Source organism: Mustela putorius, unplaced genomic scaffold (genome assembly GCF_011764305.1).
Source record: "Mustela putorius furo isolate JIRA1106 unplaced genomic scaffold, ASM1176430v1.1 tig00003834_pilon_pilon_pilon, whole genome shotgun sequence".
Classification (NCBI taxonomy): domain Eukaryota; kingdom Metazoa; phylum Chordata; class Mammalia; order Carnivora; family Mustelidae; genus Mustela; species Mustela putorius.
The window spans coordinates 38,779,789-38,802,995 of record NW_025421987.1 but is presented as its reverse complement, the minus strand read 5'-3'; the positions used below and the strand labels follow the sequence as shown (position 1 = coordinate 38,802,995).

Below are 23,207 nucleotides of genomic sequence, written 5' to 3'. Positions count from 1 at the left end.
TATCCCAGCTGGACAGACCGCTTTTGAAAGGCCGTCAGTCCCTGAGACTTAAAAGCATTAAGGTTTTCATTATGAAATTTTTGAAAATCAGAGAAGGGAGAGAAAACACCTATAATATGGCTGGCCTTACATAACTACAATTAACTAGTATCTTCATGTATTTGCTTTCAGGCTTTTTGGGGCATATGAATATATTTCCTTATAGTATGTATATTCTTTAGTATCTGATATTTTAAGTATAAGTAGAATTTCCATACTCCTAGATTTTCATGACTCGAGTGATAACGTAAGACTTCTAGCAGTTTGAGAGAAGGCTAGCAAATAAGTGAATGAGTTGATTCCGTGTATGGAATATTATGTGTCTGTGCACTTGTCGCTTTTGATTTTCTGTGTTCAGAGGGGAGGACTATTGTTTTAGTTTAAATTTTGTAGAACACTTTAAACAGTACCGTGAACAAATAACATACTCTCCCAAATCAAATACGTTTTACCTGTTGTTCTAGGTCTTGCTCAAATCCACACCACCATTAAGCCTTTCTAGATTTTCAAGCCCATGATGATCTTTCTCTATTCCAGTCTTCTCAAGCGCTTCCTGGCTGTGTCTCCCATTTGACATTCACCATGCCCTCCATTTGCTAGTCACGATGTTTTTTGTCCTGTTTTCTTATACCTTTCTCTATCCACGACAGCTAAGCTAGCGCTTTTTTCATGACATCACTTTTGTTTTTTTAGCATTTTGGTATTCAAACCAAATTGCTATTAATCAATTTCTCTGACATACTGACTTTAAACTTTCTGGTGTGTCTTTCTTTGCCTTGTAGTTTCCTATCACTGTAATCATGCCAGAAATGACAGAGAATGAGACTCCTACAAAAAAGCAGCACAGGTACGTAGCCCCGGTCCAAAAATAACATATAGTTTGGGCAGATAAAAAGCAGAATTAGTCCCTACTTTGCTAAAAAGGCAGTCCTCAGGGAACTTTCATTTGGGTGCCTGGAAAACCATTGCTCTTCAGAATATGTGTGGATAAATAAATACAGATGTACCAAAAGGAGTATAGAGTTAAAATTTACCTGTCCTCCTCATTTTATTAACACTGTAACAAGTAAGAATGGTAGGAAGTAATTAAAATTGTATAATACCAAATCTGTGTTAAATGTTTACCTTCTCCTGAAAATTTTACTTGCACACAGTATTATAGTCTTTATAAATCATAAATTCATTTAGACTGAAGTCAATTTAAATAGACGTTTTGTGACATTACAATTTTCTGACATTATAATTTTCTAACATTACAATATACACAGCAGTATATTACTTCTGGTTCTTTGTATAAGCCCCTTTCTGAATTTCCAGCATTTGGGGCAGTGTTTCTGCTTAGAATTGCATGCCTGGTGCTTTCATTAATATTAAAATCCCCATTCTCTTTCTTTACCAAATAGCTATTAGGGAATGCTAATGTTTGTACATAAAAGGGAAAATCAGTGGTTTTAGGAAATTAGCTTTTAGGTACACAAATGCAAAACATGGCTCAAATGCCAGTAATCTGTGCCTGGGTGCTGTTGGCTGCCTTTTTTCTCCCTGCGATTAGAAGTTTCCTCCTGTTCTTGTATCCCTTACACATTCACAGCACCCCTTCCCGGCCACCAGGGCAAACATCAGAGGTCACCTACTTGGGATATCTCTCTGAGAGTTGACTAGCTCTTTAATTACATTTTTCAAATAGTTAAGGTTTTTTCAGTGATTAATTTACTTCCCAACCAATGACTTCTGGGTATGGAAGAATAGAGAATTGTAGTTACTTCTAGAAATCGTGGATTCTAAATTTACATTGATGTACCTACAGTTAAATGTTTTCCATACCATAATATTTATTAAGAAAATGTTTCTTTGGGTGGTTTCCTGTTGATACAACAAATACAAATTCATAAAATTTATTCTTACAGTTCTCAAAATATAAAGTGTTAAAAATGTTTTCCCATTATTTTCATGTTCCTTTTATCTTTTTGTTTCAGAAAGAAAAACCGGGAGACACACAACGCAGGTAGAAACAACAATTTCAATTATATTTGTTAGCACTTTTTACATTCAAAATGAAATTATACTGTAGTTGATTTTAAGTTTTTGTGTTGTAAGCATAGCATCATTATTCATTATGTTTTGGGGAAATGTCCCTTACTTTTTTTTTTTTTTTTTTTTAAGATTTTATTTATTTCTTTGAGAGAAAAAGCATGAGTGAGGAGGAGGGTCAGAGGGAGAAGCAGACTCCCTTCTGAGCAGGGAGCCCTAAATGGGGCTCCATCCCAGGACCCCAAGATCATGCTGAAGGCAGATGCTCAGCTGATTAAACCACCCAGGTGCCCCTGTTCCTTACTTTTTTATTTCTTTATTGTTTAATTGACAAAAAGCCCCCAGGCTCACGAAGGTGGTTTGTTTATCTGCTGATTCATTGTCTATTTAAATAATTTAAGGATTAATATGTATCCCTGGAACTAGAGGTTTAAGTGGTTTCACTCACTGAGGAGGTCCAGCTCTACCTCTGCCAAATGGAATAAAGAGTATGTGTCTTTGCAGAAATTCTAGAGGGGGCTGGCTGCCTACAGGAGTAGGGGAGAGATGAGCAGCAGGCTGTAGACCTTAAAGGTCCTAGAAATGTGAAGAGTCTTAATGAAGTTATGGAGTCCTCAATTACAGAGAAATATAGAAAATACATATTTGATTTTATCTCAAAATATCAAAATTCTAGGCCAAAGCCAGATAAACATTTATAGAAGTAATTGTATGTACTTTTACAATTTGGTACATTTTATAACACTTTATTTTTCAGGGGCTACAGCCTTCTAGTCATCGTAAAAGGTGTTTTAAGGTTCTATAATCTAAGTAGGTCTCCTTTGCCCATATAAAAATGCAGCTGTTTAGTAACTTAGCTTGTTAGTAGGTTCTTAAATTTCAGTTATCACTAAAATCTCTAGTAATTACTTGAAACATAGTTAGCAACTTCTGTTTATAATTTGAATTTAATTATTATAGATCACATTTTAAAATGTTAATAGAAGTATTACTTTTATCAGTTCCTATAATACTAGACTTAAAATATGACATTCTTAGAAATCTAATTGTAGTTATTTGTCTCCAATAGATACTGTTTGATAAAATTTTGTTAGGGATTTCTTTACCTAAAATTTCTTTACCCAGGGAGAATAACAAACTTTGGCATTGGTACCATAAGGTTTGATAAATGGATTTTCCTCCCTGTCTAGTGGAGAGGCATAGAAAGAAGAAAATCAATGCCGGAATAAATAGGATAGGAGAGCTGATCCCGTGTTCCCCTGCCCTGAAGCAGGTAAGAAGTCCACTCATATTTTCATTCCTTACTTGTGAAGATATAATTCTCTAAGTTGTTTCTTTGCTCAGAATGATTATTTTTGTTTCCTGTTGTTTATGGTATATAGTTACTTGCCTCATTGTTTTTCATTTGCTTAATTTTCTATATACCTATCTTTAATTTCCCCATACTTATAGCAGTCTTATAGCAGAGCATTCTGCATAGTCAGATGGACCACATAATTTTTAGATCTTTAAGATCTTGAATTATTCAGTCCTATGATTACCTTTATTTATGTGCTATTGTATTTACCAGGCATTTCTTTTATTTTCTGTCAATCATATTTTTTGTCTTAAATTCTTACCTAGAATCTTCCAAAGATCTCTATTTTATTCTCTGTGCCCTATCAACATCCAGTGGTACATAAATCTCAGCTTTTAAACAGGACAATATTCCTTCATGAATAAAGCTTTTTGTTTCCTGTGAAATGTGCTTACTGAAAACAAAACAAAATAAAACAAAATGGAAACAATATGGAAGGCATAAAAAAGTTTGAAAAATAAATTGACATGCTACTTCCAAGTTATAGCTACTATTATGACTATTATATTATTATAACTATTGTTGTTATACATCTTACACATGCTGTTACACATTGCTTCATGATTTTATATATCTGTATCTATATCTAGACACCAAGTGCTGCTTTATAACCTGCCTTGTCATTTTCATTCACTGGTATATACTAGACTTTTAGTTACAGATACCCTTCCTCATATGATCTCCTTTCTTTTTCATGGTTATGTAGTGTTATATCATTGGTTATATATAACCATGTTATATCATTATAATGGGATTTCATAATTTGTCTTAGCCTTTTGGTTAGTTTTTAATTAAATTAATATATGTGAAAATTAATATATAAACATAACAAATAGCACTAAAAACCTTACAACAACAATATGAGCCTCTGGACTTCTTGCTTCCCAAGTCTAGTACAACAACTTAAAGGCATCCATTCTCAACTCTTTCTTCTGAAATAACCTTTATATTTTGAAATAATAAGCTTATATTACTATATCTTAATATTTCTATTTTAGATTTTATCTATTGTCTTCTTATTCTTTTCCTTTGGCTTCACCTTGTCTAATCCTCCCAATATAATTCTACTCAAACTTTTGGTTAAATTGGTATTCAGTTTTTTGTTTTTTAGACTGAAAATATGGTTAATTGTAGGAGGGAATACTATTACTATGTTTTGTCTTGTATGTAACTTTTGTGTTTTGGGGGGTTAATAATTGCCTCACTTTTCATTTGCTTACCTGTTTATATGCCAATCTTGATATTTATTTATTTAAATTTTTAAAATTATATTTTTTATTTTTAAGTAAGCTCTATACCCAATGTGGGGCTTGAACTCACAACCCTGAGATCAAGGGTCCCATGCTCTACTAACTGAGCCTCTTAGGCACCTCTCTCTATACCTCTCTTTAATTCTTTCCACACTTCCAACTGTCTCTTTAGGGTTACTGCATAGTCAAGTGTATCACATAATTTGTTTTCTCTTTTTCCTTTGAGACTTTACTTCTAGAACCTTCTGCCGCTCTTCAGTCTCAACTGGTCTTTTCCAACTCTTCTGTTTTTAAATTTCAGCTCTCATACTTTTAATTTTAATTTAATACTTTCAAGAGTCTTTTTCTTATTCTCTTTGTTTTTTTTTTTTTCATATTGTATGTTTGGTTCATGAATACAACATTATATCATCTCTGAGAATGTTATATAGGTTTTTAAAATTTTTTTCTTGTTTTTGTTTCTTCTAATGTTCTTTTTTTCCCCTTTGTTTCGTTGTTTTGTCTTTCATTTTGGGGACTTTGCTTAAATTTTAGGGATACTTAGCTGTTTTCTCATATTTGAGAATGAGGCATTAAAAAGCTGATTGAATAGGCTTGACTTTTGGTGCTCTTAACTGTGGAGTGATTAAGTGGTAAGCTAGTATTGTTTTTGTGGCACTAAAAAATATCAATATTGGTAGCTTGTTTACTTTTGGGACTAGCTATAACTTTTATTTTCCAGAGAAGAATCCTTCAGCACCCTATCTAGGAGGAGGAAGGGTGGGAAGAAGAGTATAAGGCTGGTTGCCACATTCTGGGAGCTGGTTGGGGAAAGGGTGCTGGAGAGTCTCATGCTTTAGGAGGCAGAATTTTACTTTACCCTCCTGTCTTCATTGAGTTGCCTCATCTTGTCCACTTCTGTGCCAACCATCCCTGAGGCCAGAATTCTCTAGTTCAGATTTTACAGAACTTGTCTCCTGCATTGGTACAGCTGCATAGGATGTGTGTGTGGGAGAGAGGGGGTTTTTATTACTGCATAAGAAGAGTCTTTCCACCACTCTCTTCAGTTTAACCCCATACGTCACCACAACTTTTGTGGTAGCTGGAGCTTCCCAGTCCATCCTGTACCTCCTCAGGCTTTCAGAGGGCCAGATCAATTTGCTTGCTTCTCAACACCATCTCCCTTGGCAAGGTCTTATACTTCACTTTCTTTTCATTCTCTTCTACAGGGTTGTACTTAGTCTTGCATACGTGTATTTTTTTATTTGTGTGTGTGTGTTTAATGTACTTTGAGCTTCCTTAACATGATAGCAAATTTAAGGGCAGGAACTGTCTTCTGATTGTTTTTCTTTCTCCACATGTCAATGTACAGGAGTTTCTCAGGAAATTTTGGTGTTTTCCCAGTAATATCTTATTTTCCTGCTCTTGGTTTTCATTCCTACAAGTTTCTCTGAAAGGAAACCATAGTCATTCAACTTCCTTGCTGTCCTAGAATGTGCAATGGAAGTCAGTATTTGGCTCCCAGAAGCCAAGTAGATTAAGATTTTCTTTACTGTTGCTACACGTCCTCAGCCCCGTCTTCAGTAGAGAGGCAAGTAGATGGGCATTATCATGTTCTGCCTTTGTCTCAACTCTTGCTTTAAGAAAGGATAATATCTATCTTTTCTCTCTAGAGTAAAATATTTCCTAGATTATATTGGATCTCTGTTGGGACTCAATCTAAGAAACCCAGAATTGTAACTTTGTGAACCAAAGCCCTGAATCACCGATTCCACCTGAAAAGAGCTATCTGAGAAAGTACTGGGGATATTTAATAATATACATACTGGAATAGAAATTAAACATTCACTGCAACATTTTTAATAGCTGAATAATAAAAAAACAAAATGCCTCTTATACAGATTAAATAGTTGTCAGTAATGGACTCAAAAATAAAATAAATTCAGCCTTTAGAAAGTATAACATAGATATCTAAACTCTACAATGAAATATCTCCAAGATATATTTTTATTTTTATTTTTATTTTTTAAAGATTTTATTTATTTATTTGACAGAGAAAGATCACAAGTAGGCAGAGAGGCAGGCAGAGAGAGAGAGAGGAGGAAGCAGACTCCCTGCTGAGCAGAGAGCCCGATGCGGGACTCGATCCCAGGACCCTGAGATCATGACCTGAGCCGAAGGCAGCGGCTTAACCCACTGAGCCACCCAGGCGCCCCTTATTTTTATTTTTAAATTTTATTTATTTATTTGACAGAGATCACAAGTAGGCAGAGAGGCAGGCAGAGAGAGAGGGGGAAGCAGGCTCCCCACTGAGCAGAGAGCCCGATGTGGGGCTCGATCCCAAGACCCTGGGATCATGACCTGAGCAGAGGCTTTAACCCACTGAGACACCCAGGTACCCCTCCAAGATATATTTTTAAATAAAAAAGAACAATGTAGCATACTGTTTATCTGTTCTGTGTTGTTGTTGGTTTTGTTTTGTTTTGTTTTTTTTGATAGATAAAAAATCCATGTATCAGCATAGAATGTTTCTGGAAGGATATATAAGTAACTTTATGGCAGTTGCCTCTGGAATAAGGTCTAGAGAACTAAAACCAAAAGGAATGTCATTTATTATGTTTTATTTTTAATAATTGTTCATAGAGTAAGGAAGTCTAAAATCTTCACATTTGAATGGCCTCTCTGGCCTCTTCCTCCTACCTCTCTTCCCCTATATACTTCACTCTAGTTCCTCTCACTTCACCATGATTCCTCCAGTGTGTGAACACAGCCCTGCTTTGGGGCCTTTGTCCTTGTTGATCCTAATACCTAGAGTCTTTTCCTCCAGGTATCCATGGGGCATACTTCCTGGTACTTCCTTCAGGTTTTTGCTTTGTCTTACAAGAGAGGCCTTCTCCGGCCTATCCATGCAAAATAGATTATAGTACAGTATCTTAGTTTGGGCTTTTATAAGAAAAATAACATAGCCTGGGTGGTTTACACAACAGAAATTTACTTCTCACAGTTCTGGAGGCTGTGAAGTGTAAGTATACATCAGTTCCTGGTGTACGCTCTTTTCCTGGCTATGTCCTCGCATGACAAAGAGTGCGATCACCTCTCTCATGTCTTTTCTTCTAAGGGCACTGATCTCATTCATGAGGGATCTACCCTCATGACCTAACTACCTCCCAAAGGCCCACCTGCAGATACCATCATATCAGGGATCAGGGTTTCAACATGAGTTACAGGGGGACATAAACATTCAATCCATAGGACAGAGTGACCTCTGCCATCTCTGGCCTCCTCTTTACCCTGCTTTATTTTTTCTTCATAGCACTTAGCACTACCTGATTTTATATAAATATACAGATATATAAAGATATAAATATATGTGTGTGTGTGTGTGTGTATAAATATATATATTAAACTTGTATATTCCTGCAGGTCAGGAATTTTGTCTGTTTTGTTTATTATATCCCCAGTGCTTAGAACAGAACCTGACACATAGTAGATGTGCAATAAATACTTAGTAAATGAAAAATGAACAGTAGAAGCATTTGAATATGGTGCCTGTTTAATTTTGAAAAGATGCATATCACATATATGTGATAAAACCAAAGCTCTAAGTTTCTTCTGGCAAGTTCTTACTCTTCAGTGAAACTTTTAAATGGTTAATTCTCTTTGGCAGAGCAAGAATATGATCCTGGACCAAGCCTTTAAATATATAACAGAATTGAAAAGGCAAAATGATGAACTCCTGCTTAATGGAGGAAACAATGAACAAGGTAAAGATTTGAAGATTCTTTTTGTTCAGTGTTCAGGTCTTTGTGTCATAGGGCAACTTATAGTGGATACAGAAGGCTTTTTTTGACCAGAAACATTGTTAAGATTGTATCTTCAGTGGGTCTGAGAGAATAGTGTTGTAAAATAAATTCATTGTAGTTTACCTACCCACCCGCTCCTTGAACAACTCTAATCTTTCAGCCATACAGAATTTTGATTTTGGACTCTTCTGTGTACTTTTTGTTTGCTTAACTCATGAGACAAATAATGGTGGATCTCTTTTATTCCGCTTGGATCTGACAGCTAGGGGATGTAGGGGAGAGTCCTGCTCAGTGTAACTTAAAAATAAAATAAAGATACGCTCGGGCCAAGACTTAGCTGTGAATTAACTCAAAAGGTCAAAACATTCCATTCATAATTGTTTATATTGCATGTAATGTGTGTTTCAGACTACCTGATCATTTAATGGAATTTGGTTTTTATTAGTCATTATTTTTTAGATAATCACATTGTTAAAAAATTTTCAGTTTTTTATAACAGCTGAAAAGAAAAATATCCCAAGCAAGTGTAAAGCTCAGAGCGGTAGGCAGTTTGAATTGTCCTTTATTTATGGCTCTGACTAGAGCAGAGAAAGAATTTCCTGTGACAATTCAGTAGGTCACCTTAAAAGGAGAGGAACAAAGGTAGAATTTGCTGAGGTGGGGGCAGCGTTGGGCTGTGTTCATTGTATATCCTGAAGGTCAGCCTTCTGAATTCTCATTGCTTACTTTAAGTTAGTTGTCCACTTACCCACCCCCACCCCACGTCAGCTGTCTTTTACAACTCAGGCCTTGTTTTATGATGCTGGTAGGTAGTTTCATAATACTCATTTGGTAACCGTTCTGAGGCACCCCACAGAAGGGTTGTCAAGGCCAGAATGCTGTGTGGACTTTTCTCAGGAGAGCTCCTTTGGTTTCACAGCCTAGAGGCTGAGGCTGTAAAGATAACTCAGGGAAAAGGGAGCCTGTTGGAAGAATACAAGTTGCCTGGGGCTCAGGAAACACTGAACAGGTTGGCCCTGGCTTGAGGCAGCTTAAGTCACCACCCTTTCTTTGGTTCTTTTTGGTGCCTCTGCTCTTTTCTCTTTTCTTCCCCCAGCAGCTTCCCCACATGCTCACTGCCCACATGACAGGCTGCGCAGTGGTCTGAGCTGCGGCCCTGGGCGTCAGGCCCACCTGGGCTGAGTCTCCTCTTCACTTACGCACTCAGTACCTGTGCTTATTACTTCGCCTCTCCCAGTCTCCGTTTCCTTTTCTTAAAATGAAGATAATCCTAGCATGTATGTGGTTGATTTTTAGACAAATTTATGTGATTACCCTGAGTCTGTTTCTCACATCTCAAAATATTGATGACAATAGGTCGTTCCCATCTCATGGTTGTTATGAGGATTAAAAGAGATAATGCAGGTATAGTACTTAGAGTCAAGCTGGCATATAGTAAATGTTACCCATTGCTGTGGTCATTGTTATTATTGTTATTAAACGAGACGATGAATGAAAAGTGCTTATAGTAAGTGTGTAGTAAGTGAGAACCGTCATCATTATTATTTGGTCCATCATAATTGTCCAGTTGTTTCTGATGTCCATGGCACACTGGCATCTTTCTTCTGTGTCTCTTAGTTTAAAAGTCTGAGAAGAATAATCTGCTAGTCGCAGCTTATCCTCATCATAATGGAACTTTTTATTTCAGGCCCCCTCAGAGGGCATTGGCTTTGAAGATTGGCCGCCCTTGGTGGAGGGAGAGTGGCAAGACAGGTGGAATGTGTGGGGTCACAGAGCAGAAACACCAGCAGCCAAGGTTGCCCCAGTCCTAGGATGTGGGGGAAGTTCTTCCCCCTTGGAAAGAGTGGGGTGTGACAGCAGTGTATGTATCTTAGCGCTCCCAAGGAAAATTCAAGTTCCATTATTGATGCTCTCGTTGGTACTCTACTACTTGACTTTGACGCGTTTCACTTGGGCTCTGTTGTTTCCGAGTGAAATAGGAGTCTAAAGCCATTTATAAAGGGGACTCCCCACTACTACCACAAATAATGTTTGCTGTTGCAGCCTATCATATTGATACTCAGTGCTATTTTCCTGGCACATTACCATGATAACAGTATATCTTTCCTCCTTTTGCCTTTGGAGCTGCCCTACTGGGAATTTTTGAATTGGGAATTTTGAGATTTCTACATTATGAGTAATTTTGGACCTTTGGGTCGTTGACCCTCAACGATACATTTTTTTAAAAAGGATAGAATGGAGGCTTGATATACCACTGTAAAAAGGAGAAAGAATTTGCTTTAGAAGAGAACTGAAGCTTCTCAGTTAAGCTATTTAGAAAGACTAGAATTAGAACTGAGTAGTTGGCACACAGCTTTTTCTTACGTTACCGTAAATACTGGCATTAACAGGTAATTGTTTCATTTTTATTTTTAATATTGTAGCTGAAGAAATTAAAAAGCTACGTAAACAACTGGAAGAAATTCAAAAAGAAAATGGCCGATATATCGAATTACTGAAAGCAAATGACATATGCCTATATGATGACCCCACAATCCACTGGAAAGGAAATCTTAAAAACTCAAAGGTCTCTGTTGTTATTCCCAGTGATCAGGTTCAAAAAAATATCATTGTTTATTCCAGTGGGAGTCAGCCTGGTGGAAATAGCCAGGGAACAGCTGTTCAGGGGATAACCTTTAATGTTGGTCATAATTTACAAAAGCAGACCGCCAATGTGGCGCCGGTACAGAGGGCTTGCAATCTGGTGACTCCTGTGTCTATTTCTGGAGTTTACCCTCCTGAAAACAAGCCATGGCATCAGACCACAGTTTCTGCATTGGCTGCCAACCAGCCTGTTCCTCTTTGTCTTCCTGCTACCATTTCTGCTCAAAACATTGTCGAGCTTTCCACCTCTGAAAGTGAATCGAGTGTGCTTGGTGCCACCAGTGGCTCACTGATTGCTGTTCCCATTGGGCCTGAAGCCCACCAACATCGTCCCTTGCACACATGTCTGAATGATCGGAATTCTCCTGAAAATAAGAATGGGCAAGAGAGCCCCAAATTAGTGAGGAAACCAGTCCCTTGTGCCACAAGCATCCCTACCACTTCCTCGGCGACTGCTGCGAAAGTGCACCATGGAAGCAAGTCCTGCCTGAGCATACAGGATTTCAGAAATGATTTTCAAACCACCTTCGTCGTTTCAGTTACCACCACAGTCTGCTCCCAGCCCCCCAGGTCTGCAGGTGATTCCTGTCCAGTGAGCATTAGCAAGGGCGCAGACTCTGCAGCTGTTACCGCGGTGGTGGCCCCCTCTGCCCCCGGAGGAGGGAAGACCGCCACTCCCGTAAGTACTCTCTCTGCAAGCCCTTTGGACAGTAGTTGGACACTTTCTTGTTCTTTGCCTTCTTCAAGTGTTAGCGCTTCAGATTTAAAAAACATGAATAGCCTTACTCGAATCTCCTCCGCTGGAAACACACAGACAACGTGGACTACTCTGCAACTGGCGGGAAACACTATTCAACCCTTGAGCCAGACACCGTCTTCTGCTGTGACTCCAGTAGTAAATGAGTCTGGTCCCAGCCCTACCACAGCGAACCACGGGAGACCCGTCGCTACAGGTGTTAACTTGAGTAATTCCTTTCCAGCAGATGGGCAGGCAATTGAGCAAGTGGTTGTAACATTGCCTTCTTGCCCATCTTTACCTATGCAGCCGCTGATTGCCCAACCACAAGTTAAATCTCAGCCTCCAAAAAATATCCTTCCTTTGAATTCAGCAATGCAGGTTATTCAGATGGCTCAGCCTGTTGGGTCGGCTGTTAACACAGCTCCAGGTAATCAAAACGTTATCATTCTCCAGCCTCCCAGCACGACCCCTTGCCCAGCGGTGATGAGAGCAGAGGTTCCCAACCAAACCGTGGGTCAACAGATAGTAATCATACAGGCAGCTAATCAGAACCCCTTGCCGCTCCTCTCGGCTCCACCTCCTGGTTCTGTTCGACTCCCTGTCAATGGAGCCAGTGCTCTAATAGGGTCTAATAATTCAGTGCAGAATGTTTCGACCCCACAGACTTTTGGAGGAAAGCATCTCGTCCATATTTTACCAAGACCTTCATCTTTAGCAACATCTAGTTCAACACAAACTTTTTCTGTTACCATGTCAAACCAACAGCAGCCTCAAACCATTTCTTTAAATGGACAGCTCTTTGCTTTGCAGCCTGTGATGTCCTCATCAGGAACTACAAATCAAACCCCTATGCAAATTATCCAACCCACCACCAGCGAAGATCCAAATACCAACGTTGCCCTGAATACGTTTGGAGCTTTGGCCAGCCTCAATCAAAGCATATCGCAGATGGCTGGGCAAAGCTGTGTACAGTTGTCTATTAGCCAGCCTGCCAATCCTCCGACCGCTGCAAATAGTCAGACCACCCCAGTTAACTGTGTTTCGTTAACAACAACTGTAGCATCTCCTGTGACAACTGATAATTCGGCCACACTACCCAGTGCTTACAGTCTAGTAACTACGCCCTCAGTGAACGCTGTAGCTTGTTTACCTAACATGAAGTCGAAAAGGTTAAATAAGAAGCCAGGTGCCAAGAAACACTTAGCAGCTAACAAGTCGGCGTGCCCCCTGAATCCAGTCAGAGACGCGGGCAAGTTTGACTGTGCCAGCACTGACGCCACAGCGGAACCATCATGTAATAATGACGGACTGCTGGAAAGCCTCCCTGTTGGGTTACCGTCTGTCGCCGGGTCCCAGGCAAACAGTGTAAGAGTTTCTGGTGCACATTCTGTGGACATTCTGAATTCCGAGTCAGTGATACCTGAATCTCTACCCAAATCTAAGTCAGCAGAAGAAACTAGTTCGCCCTCCCAAGAATCTGTACCGAGTGAACATTTTGTCATGACTCCAGCAAAATCCAAAGATTCTGCCCCCATTTTGCAACGAGAGACCCCTCAGGATAAGCCACCAACTAGTTTGGCATTGTCGGATGCTGCCAAATCCTGCGCTTCGGCTAATGTGTTGATTCCATCTACAAATGATCCCCACGTTTTGGTTTCTCAGGTTTCTAGTCTGTCATCTACCGCCAGCACTGCCGGTACGGACTGTGTTTCCGAGGTAGAGGTCACTGCGGAACCTTGCAGGGTAGAGCAAGATTCACCTGATACGTTGCAAGCGACGGGTCTCTTAAAAGGGCCTGGTTTGACTGCACTGCTTTGTGGTCTCGAGAAAGAGAAAGACCCTCAGAAACTCTCTCTCTCAGTCCAGGTGGACCATCCTGACTTTTCTTCAGAAAACTCTAAACTGGTTGATGCAGGTGTCGATTTACATCCCAAACAGGAGCTCTTACTGATGAGCAGTGACGATAGAGACCCGGGGCCGCCTCACTCGTGCGTCCCTGATCCGGAGGGCATCGGTGGCTCCTTGCTGGTCAGCAGACAGGCGGACTCTCCCATGTCAACCAGCTCTGGCAGCAGCCGTAGTTTCTCAGTAGCGTCCATGCTTCCTGAAACGACTAGAGAGGATGTCAGCAGCAGTACAACGACCAACACGTGTGACAGCTGTACCTTTGTAGAGCAAACTGACATCGTCGCTCTTGCGGCAAGAGCTATTTTTGACCAGGACAGCCTTGAGAAGGGAAGAGCTGGCAGTCAGGCTGACGTGAGGGACGTCACTTCGAAGCCTGCCGAAGCATCGCCTCTAGAGGGGGACCAGCCTTTCAAAACACAGGTATCTAAAGAGAGTGGTGCTGGACAGGCAGAAGCAACACCAAATGAATTTACTTCTCAGGATTCGATTGAAGCCACAGTGGATCAGCCTCTTGGGAAACCAAGTTGTTCTGTGGGAATGAAAACATCCAGTGCCTCTTTACAGGTTTCAACCTCTCAGCCACCAAGCATCACCAGTTTGAGTGTGAATAATCTTATCCACCAGAGCAGCAGCAGCCATCCTCTGGTCAGCTGTGCTGGTTTGTCCCAAACTTCAGAGCAAACAACTGTTCCTGCAACGGTTACTCTGACGGTGGCATCTAGCTCCTACACCAGTCAGCCTCCTGGACCAGCTCTGATGACCGAATATCCCCAGGAACAGCTCAGCACCATAACTGGCACCATACCAAATCCACAGATCCAAGAGCCCCTCTTAAAGACAAGCCAGGAAAGCCGCAAAGACTCTGCTAAGCGTGCTGTCCAAGATGACCTTTTATTGTCTTCGGCTAAACGTCAGAAGCATTGCCAGCCAGCCCCGCTGAGGCTTGAGGCAATGTCCCTGATGAGCCGAACTCCAGACAGCATTTCTGATCAGGCTCAGATGATGGTCAGTCAGCTCCCTCCCAACTCTGCGAACTCCGTGGTGCCCATCAGCAACCCAGCACACGGGGACGGCCTCACCCGACTGTTTCCACCTAGTAACAATTTTGTGGCTCCCGCATTGAGACAAACGGAAGTGCAGTGCAGCTCTCAGAACTCGGTCGCCGAGCAGCAGCAGACCCAGGCAAGTCAACATCTCCAGGCCCTGCAGCAGCATGTTCCGGCCCAGGGGGTGTCCCACCTGCACAGTAACCACCTCTACTTAAAGCAGCAGCAGCAGCAGCAACAGCAGCAGCAGCAGCAGCAGCAAGCGGTGCGAGAGAGGCATCACCTGTATCAGCTGCAGCATCACATACCTCATGCAGAGAGCTCTGTCCACTCTCAGCCCCATAACGTCCACCAACAGAGGACTCTACAGCAGGAAGTTCAGATGCAGAAAAAGCGGAATCTTGTTCAGGGCACTCAGGCCTCTCAGCTTGCCTTGCAACCAAAGCACCCTGGAACTGATCAGCCCCGGCCCAAGAGCGGTCAGCCACACCCCCACCATCAGCAGATGCAGCAACAGATGCAGCAGCACTTCGGAAGTTCGCAGCCAGAGAAGAGTTGTGAAAACCCTTCGGCCAGCCGGAACCACCATAGCCATCCCCAGAGCCATCTCAGTCAAGATCTTCTGCACCAGCAGCCGGATGTTGGGAGCAGGCAGCAAGGTTCAGGGGTTTCTTCGGAACACGTATCCGGGCATAACCCAATGCAGAGGCTTCTGACATCAAGAGGCATGGAGCAGCAAATGGTGTCCCAGCCAAGTATTGTGACGAGACCTTCAGACATGACCTGTGCTCCACACAGGCCAGAGAGAAATAGGGTTTCAAGTTATTCTGCTGAGGCACTCATTGGAAAGACGTCTTCTAATTCCGAGCAGAGAATGGGCATATCAATTCAGGGTTCCAGAGTTTCAGATCAGCTTGAAATGAGAAGCTATCTTGATGTTCCCAGGAATAAGAGCTTGGCCCTTCACAATATGCAGGGTCGCGTGGACCATCCTGTTGCCCCGGAGATCCGCCTTTCTGACTGTCAGACGTTTAAACCAAGTGGAGCCAGTCAACAGCCCCCGAGTAATTTTGAAGTACAGTCCTCAAGAAATAATGAAATAGGTAACCCTGTATCATCCCTGAGGACTATGCAGTCCCAGGCTTTTCGAATCAGTCAAAACCCTGGTCCACCACCAGTCGACCGCCAAAAGAGATTACCTTATCCACCAGTTCAGAGTATCCCAGCAGGAAATGCTATCCCACCAAGGGACAGTGAAAACACATGCCACCAGAGTTTCATGCAGAGCTTACTTGCCCCTCACCTTGGTGATCAGGTCCTTGGAACGCAGAGACCACTCTCGGAACATCAGAGGAACACACAGTGTGGTCCATCCTCTGCCATTGAATATAATTGTCCCCCAGCTCATGAAAGTGTACATATTAGAAGAGAGAGTGAGAGTCAGAACAGGGAAAGCTGTGACATGTCCCTAGGTGCAATTAACACCAGGAACAGCACCTTGAATATTCCTTTCTCCAGTTCTTCTTCTTCAGGAGATATTCAAGGTCGAAACACAAGTCCCAATGTTTCTGTGCAGAAGTCCAATCCCATGAGGATAACTGACAGTCATGGGACCAAGGGCCACATGAACCCTCCAGTCACAACCAACATGCATGGGGTTGCAAGGCCAGCTCTACCCCATCCGTCTGTGTCTCATGGAAATGCTGAGCAAGGGCCTCCTGTACGTCCAACTAACTCTTCAGTTCCCCAGCGATCAAGGCATCCCTTGCAAGACAGCAGTGGTTCCAAAATCCGTCAGCCTGAAAGGAATCGTTCTGGAAACCAAAGACACAGTAATGTCTTTGATCCGAGTCTTCCCCATCTTCCTCTCTCTACTAGTGGCAGTATGATTCTTGGACGCCAGCAGCCCACTACAGAGAAGAGAGGAAGTATTGTTCGTTTCATGCCCGATAGCCCACAAATACCTAACGATAATTCGGCACCTGACCAGCATACACTATCACAAAATTTCGGTTTTCCTTTTATTCCTGAGGGTGGCATGAATCCACCAATAAATGCTAATACTTCTTTCATTCCACAGGTAACTCAGCCTAGTGCCACTCGAACGCCAGCTCTCATCCCTGTAGACCCCCAGAATACTCTACCCTCCTTCTATCCCCCATACTCTCCTGCTCATCCTACACTGTCCAATGATATTTCCATCCCGTATTTTTCCAATCAGATGTTTTCAAATCCTAGCACTGAGAAAGTCAACAGTGGAAGCCTAAATAACCGATTTGGATCAATTCTGTCTCCTCCCAGACCTGTTGGTTTTGCTCAACCAAGTTTTCCTCTGCTCCCTGATATGCCGCCAATGCACATGACCAACTCTCACTTGTCCAACTTTAACATGACATCTTTGTTTCCAGAAATAGCTACAGCTCTTCCGGATGGCTCGGCAATGTCACCTTTGCTAACCATAGCGAACTCCTCTGCCTCCGACTCTTCCAAGCAGTCCTCAAACAGACCTGCCCACAACATAAGCCATATTTTAGGTCATGACTGCAGTTCAGCTGTCTGAATATTGATAGACTAAATGTACGTGTATCGGCTGAGACTACAGATGTGTTTGTGTGCGTGTGCACACTTAATACACATGGAGAGGGAGATCGTGTGTGTGTGTGTGTGTGTATCTGTGTTTGTATGATCAATTTCCCGTTACCTTCTGAATGTAGGGAAGTCACGTCAGAAATGATGCGAATCATGGGTTGTCAAAAACAAATTATCTTTTCATTTTTAACTGCACGGTGTGCTTTTTAAATTTTCTGAACGGAGTTAGATTTTCAAGTTTGATTTGGAATCTTATATTCCCTAAATGCTAATCAGCTGGAAGTTGGAGGAGATCCTCTTGGCATGTGCTGAGTAGTAGGAAAGAACCCAGATTTTAAACTTGATTGTTGATCAATTGTAAAATAGGTACTTGAGATAGTTGAATTGCTTTCCAAAAATCCAGACGCTTCGATGCAATGCAGTGGTACATCACCAAATGCTTGGCTGATATCCGCATCTAGAACAGTTTCTTACCCATGGCAGATGTTGAATTACTATGGAATGAATGTCCATGGTTAAAGTCAAGCAGTTAGCAGGTAAATGAGTTGTTTAATCAGCCTTTACTCCCAAGGTCTGGTTTAGGTAGAGGCTTCCTTCTTAATTATAACAATTCATCAGTTATCTGAATTTAATGTCTTTTCTTCACATTAGAGAGCCATTTTATCTTTTAATGTGCCAAGATCCTAGAACACAAAGGTCTTCCTTACTTAGCCTTAAAAATAGCAATCTAAAAAGCAAAGTACATAGACATTCTCCATTTTGCGCTTGCATTTTGCATCAGGTCATAACGGTAAAAGCAGTTGTATTGCGGAGTTTTGTTTGTGTTCAGTAAAAGATTGTTGTTTCATCAGTTAAATTTTGTTTCAGTATTCTCTATTCATTCTGTTCATTTGATCCTGAAGTAATTTCTTTTATATTTGTTTAATCATTGGGGGCTGCTCAGTAAATAGTGTTTGGAATCTACACGATTATTTGAGCCTTACTTTTTAAATATTTCTGAGCAGAGTCTTAAGCTCTGTCAGTATTTTCACTTACTGATATTTATATTTAAAATATGGCGTTGTATGTTACATTATTACCCTTCATAGTAGACTTATAATGAAAAGATGAATTTGTTCATTATTTTTCCTGATGGCAGATATGAAATGGTGCTTCAGAAAATTGTCTTTGTATATGTCCAGGTGTGTGTATGTATGTGCATGTGTGTGTGTGCGTGTGTGTGCACAGACATAGATTTTAAAGTATAAGCTGGTCCTTCAAAAATTGTCCTGCCATCTGGAAATGGAAATTGTGACCTAAGACTTGCTGAAGTATTGGAAAACTTGATGTCAGGGTTTTTAAAAGCCCCTTAGAAGTTAATTTTGTACACACATGTGCGTGTGCACACACACACACGCGCGCGCGCGCACACTAATATATTGAATTTAGAAAACTTAAAGCCTATGAAAACAACCATAAATACTCATATTCTCAAACCTATTATTTGTTGTTGTTGTTGTTATATTCTGCCAAATAGGGGATGGAGTGGGAGAGAGACGTATAAATGGTTCCGTCTGCTCTGTTAATAAAGGCAACCCAAGGACCAGCATTTTATTTTATTTTTTTCCTCCTTAAAAATGCCTCCTCAGGCTGGGTCAGAGCAGTTAACTCTGGCGAATACCTCTAGTGAAGACTCAGTAAAAGGGTCATGTGTGCCTCTTGAACTATATTTACCAAACCTTCCTCTCTCTTCCTGCTGCCCACTAAAGCAGCCTCCTGGGGGCAAAAAAAGAAAAAAAAAGAGTTGTAAACAAGAAAAGCTGTATTTTCACTTTTCACTTTCAAAATGGTCATGGTGAAGAATAGGAGTTACTTAAATAAGACAGCAGATAAACACAGTAGTTAGAACTTGTCATTGGGAAAAAAGTGAGATTCGTGGCTTGTTTTTAAACTAATTACCTTAACTGAGTTTTAAGTTATGACATTTGGGTTTTTCTCTGTACTTGAAAGGTCCAACCTGCCAATTTCAAGAAGGGTAGTGTTCACTCTGTCGGGCTCTTCCTCCTCCCTCCCTCCCCCTGTCACTCTCTCTGCCTTTCACAGACACATACACGTGCACACACGCACAGCATGGCGGCTGTTGAGTTCTGAAGAACTGGGCACTGTTCGATGTAATTAGAACAACAGTAACAGGCTAAGGAGAAGATCAATTTGAACTTCGCAGTAGAAAGGCCTGAAAGGCTGGTACTGTCAGCTGCCCTCTGTTGGATTGATTTTCTTTTTCCGCTCAGCCCAGTTCAGAGATAGCATTTCCGTTTTTCAGAGCTTTCATTCCAAGCACATAATACTTTGATCCCAAATCAGCCTCTGCCCTTCAGGAAAGCTTATTTGACCGTCCGAAGAAAGATGTGACCATCTGCAAATGGTTTGGCTTCTGCTTCCGTGTAGCTCTAGTTATCTTACAGATGTGCATGTGTATGTAAGAGATCATCGTATATCAATTCTGAAAGTGTTCAGAGCATAGTAATCTTATTTGATTGAAAATCATGAGTGTATGAGATTTACCAGCTGTATATTAAGTATTTGGTAATCAGAGCTACATGATTTTGGGGAGGAAATTCTTTATTTAATATCTAGCAGTCTCTGGATATAATTTTTGGCAAAAGTGTGACAGGAAAACAGTCCATTTTGGTTATAGTAAATTTATCGTTATTTTTGGCTTGGCTTGCTAATATAGAACTGGGTCTATAGAATGTAAAAACAATTTCCATAATTTTTGATTTCTTAAATACACAAACGTATAAATCAAAGTGAGAATCATTAATTAAATTATTTCTATCTTTTTTAGTGTTGTTGATCATATAAATCAATTAGAGAAAGTGATTTCTCTAAAGATTTAACATAGTAACTTCTAATGAGGTGAAAAATTTCAGATTTCTCATGTATAAATTTCTGATGTGTCAATTATGGATAAAAGCAAGTTTGATGTCTTTTTTTTTTTTTTTTTTTTGGTACATACCGGTTGTTTGGGGGATATTTTATACCATTTAAGGAAGTTTATTTTTGTTTATATTGGAAGTCCTTTCGGAGGGACCAGGGATGGTACCTTTTTTCTAAGTAAGGAGTGATATTCCATAGTGATCATGCTTTTTAAAATTTAACATAATAGAACTGTGGAAGGAGAAGAATGAGGAGGGAATATTCCTTTGCAGCAATTTCCAGTTACATATCAGGGTGAACTGCAATAAAGATCAATTTTTAAAAATCAGCCTTTTTTGGGGTTTGTTTTCCTAATCAGCCTTCTTAAAATATAAAATTATTTAAATGCTTTAAAGAAAATTTATTTGCCTTGCTCTTGCCTTCTAACATTATCCATGTCATGGAAAGGCTAAAATTTATATTCCAAAAAAAAAAAAATGTGTGAACACATTTTAATGGGAGTAAAGTTTTTAAAATTTGAGAAAAAGTAAAGACTTACTAACCAGCCTCTTCGTGGCTTTACCCTTCCTCTGATCTGTAGGTACCTATACTCCTTTTGTCTTCCATCTGCTCCGTGTCAGACAGATGGCAGGGAGCCTGTTTATTTCCTTAGGATGATTACTCCTCTGCCTTGAAAGGTTTATTGTGCCCATCCATCTCTTGGATCATTGTTTGATATAATGAGTCGTGCTCCTATACCTGATTCCCAATTCCTGGCTTCAGGAACCACTGTATCTCCTGTTCTATCAAGAGGCAACAAGAATTTCTTGAAACAAAATTAGAATTAATTTAAAATTTTGAATAAACCATACAGTTCTGTTCCTTGTTTTGATGAATTTCCTTTCTTCCCATGGAGGAGTTTCAGAAAGCGCAAAGTACCACCTTTGCACTTTCTGAAACTAAGATCAGATGGCATTGGATTGATATCTTTAGGAATCTGGAAGTCATAGTACTGTTGTCTGTATAAATTCTCCCTTTGTCCAGAGATCGTTGCTTATGGTTGTATACATCCAGAGGGCAATAATAATAGCCAAATAAACTAGTATGAAGTTAATCTGTGAGTGATGATTTTATGATACCTATATGCAAATTAAAGGCCAGAAATTCATTTCTTCTTGAAGTACATTTTGGGCTAAATGCTCCCAACAGAAAAAGGTCTCTCTCTCTCTCTCTCTCTCTTTTTTTTTTTTTGGCTTAACCGTATTCTCTCTGCATTCTACCCTTCCTATATGAGCCAGACAGTGTTTTTACCAGAGTCTGTGGGGGAGCACCGAGTTTAGAGGGAGGCAGTCCAGCATGAGGACCTTCTTGGACATGGAGCTTCTAGTTCTGCCCACATGCCTCTATCCTGGTACTGCACTTTACTTGAAACTGTGCCTCTGGTCCAAAGACCAGCCATTGGAACATACTACTCACCCACTCCTCTGCTACATAGCAAAGGACCATCCAGAATGGTACGTGCTGTGTAATCAAACACCCAGAAGACAAGAACAGCTGTTTCTCACTGTTGCCTTATCATTCTCTGAGCCATCTTTGATGCCGATCTTGTAAAAAATACACTATTTAGAAGCAAAACTCTTTTTAAAGTCTGAGCTTGTAGGTGGTGGTCATTCAACACCATTATTTCCATATCGGCACAAACCCTATCAACTGTATGGCTTGGGTGCAGGCATGCTTTCAGATGCTTCATAAACATGAGCCAACTTGGGTTGAAAGTATTGGATAAAATATTCAAATTGGTGTTATTTTGGATGATAGTCTGCATCATCTGTCACCGGAGATCTCATGAGACATAGAATATCTTGTAATTTAACACTTTTAAAAATGATGATCATAAGTTGTGGGGTTTTTGCTTTTGGGCTTTTTTTTTTTTTTTTTGGCTCAGTTGTGTGTACAGCTCTACACCATACTCTGTTACAGAAACTTAAGAGTTTCCTCCATCTCACTTCTTCCTCACTTCTCTGGATCTCTTTATCCCCATCCCTTAAGTCTTAAAACCATTCTCATTTGTGGGGTCATCGAGGCCACTGGACTTGACTATATTGGTAACCTTTAAGGGAGTTGAACTCTTGATCTTCCAAGAAGAAAGGGACCAGACAGTGTTGCTTAAAATGCTGCAGTTGTGTTACTGTGAAGAAAAGATTCACTTCCATGTTCAGCAGGCCATATACACACACCCACACACACATACATGCACACACACACATGCACACACATTTTGGTAAAATAGATGGAAAAATCTGAGAACATAATTACCTTCACAAATTATTTAAAGATACACTGGGTGAGAGGCTTACTGTAGGGCAGTCACCAGAAAAAAAAACCTAACTGTAGTTTTTCAATAGTGTAATATTTGTATCTATTCCCATGCCAGCAATGTCTGCTGTGTACTGTGTCCTATTACTGTAAATCACCTGGTTTATAATTCTAATGGGAACTAATTTGTTTTGTAATGGAATCCAGAGAAGATATGTATAATACGATCAGGATTGTCCTACAGTTGTAAATAAGAATAGGTCCTGTTTATTTTGACATCTTTTTACAAATGCATTGTATTAGGGTGTGAATATTCTGAACCATGCTCTTGTTTAAAGTTTTGAAATTTTTATTGGTAAATGTAACATTTTAATGGTTGTAATAATTATTTGTATAGATATGAATATAGTATTTTATTTAAGAAAATAAACTTTGCATTTTTGCATTGTGAATTCTGTCTTTTCTGACCATTGCATGTGCTGCATCAAACCTGGTATTAAAATGACTTGTCTTGCATACCAAAGTTTTCTACTAAAGTAATCTTCCAATTTTGCTGAAATGTCTGAAAATGATACCATGACACATTTCTCATGGGAACCGTATTCCTGA

General features: G+C 40.3%; 1 protein-coding gene across 4 annotated transcripts in view; it reads left to right on the top strand.

Moving 5' to 3' along the window:
- The window catches only part of USF3 (upstream transcription factor family member 3), a 50,611-nt gene extending 27,561 nt beyond the window's left edge, over positions 1-23,050 (top strand). For all 4 annotated transcript variants that reach the window (XM_045088393.1, XM_045088391.1, XM_045088390.1 and 1 more), the window contains 5 exons: positions 822-886; positions 2,016-2,044; positions 3,261-3,343; positions 8,324-8,420; positions 10,883-23,050. In XM_045088393.1, the coding sequence (XP_044944328.1) occupies positions 840-886; positions 2,016-2,044; positions 3,261-3,343; positions 8,324-8,420; positions 10,883-17,355 (6,729 nt within the window). In that variant the 5' untranslated portion in view covers positions 822-839 and the 3' untranslated portion in view covers positions 17,356-23,050. The remainder of the gene's footprint in view (positions 1-821; positions 887-2,015; positions 2,045-3,260; positions 3,344-8,323; positions 8,421-10,882) is intronic.
- The last annotated feature ends 157 nt before the right edge of the window (positions 23,051-23,207 follow it).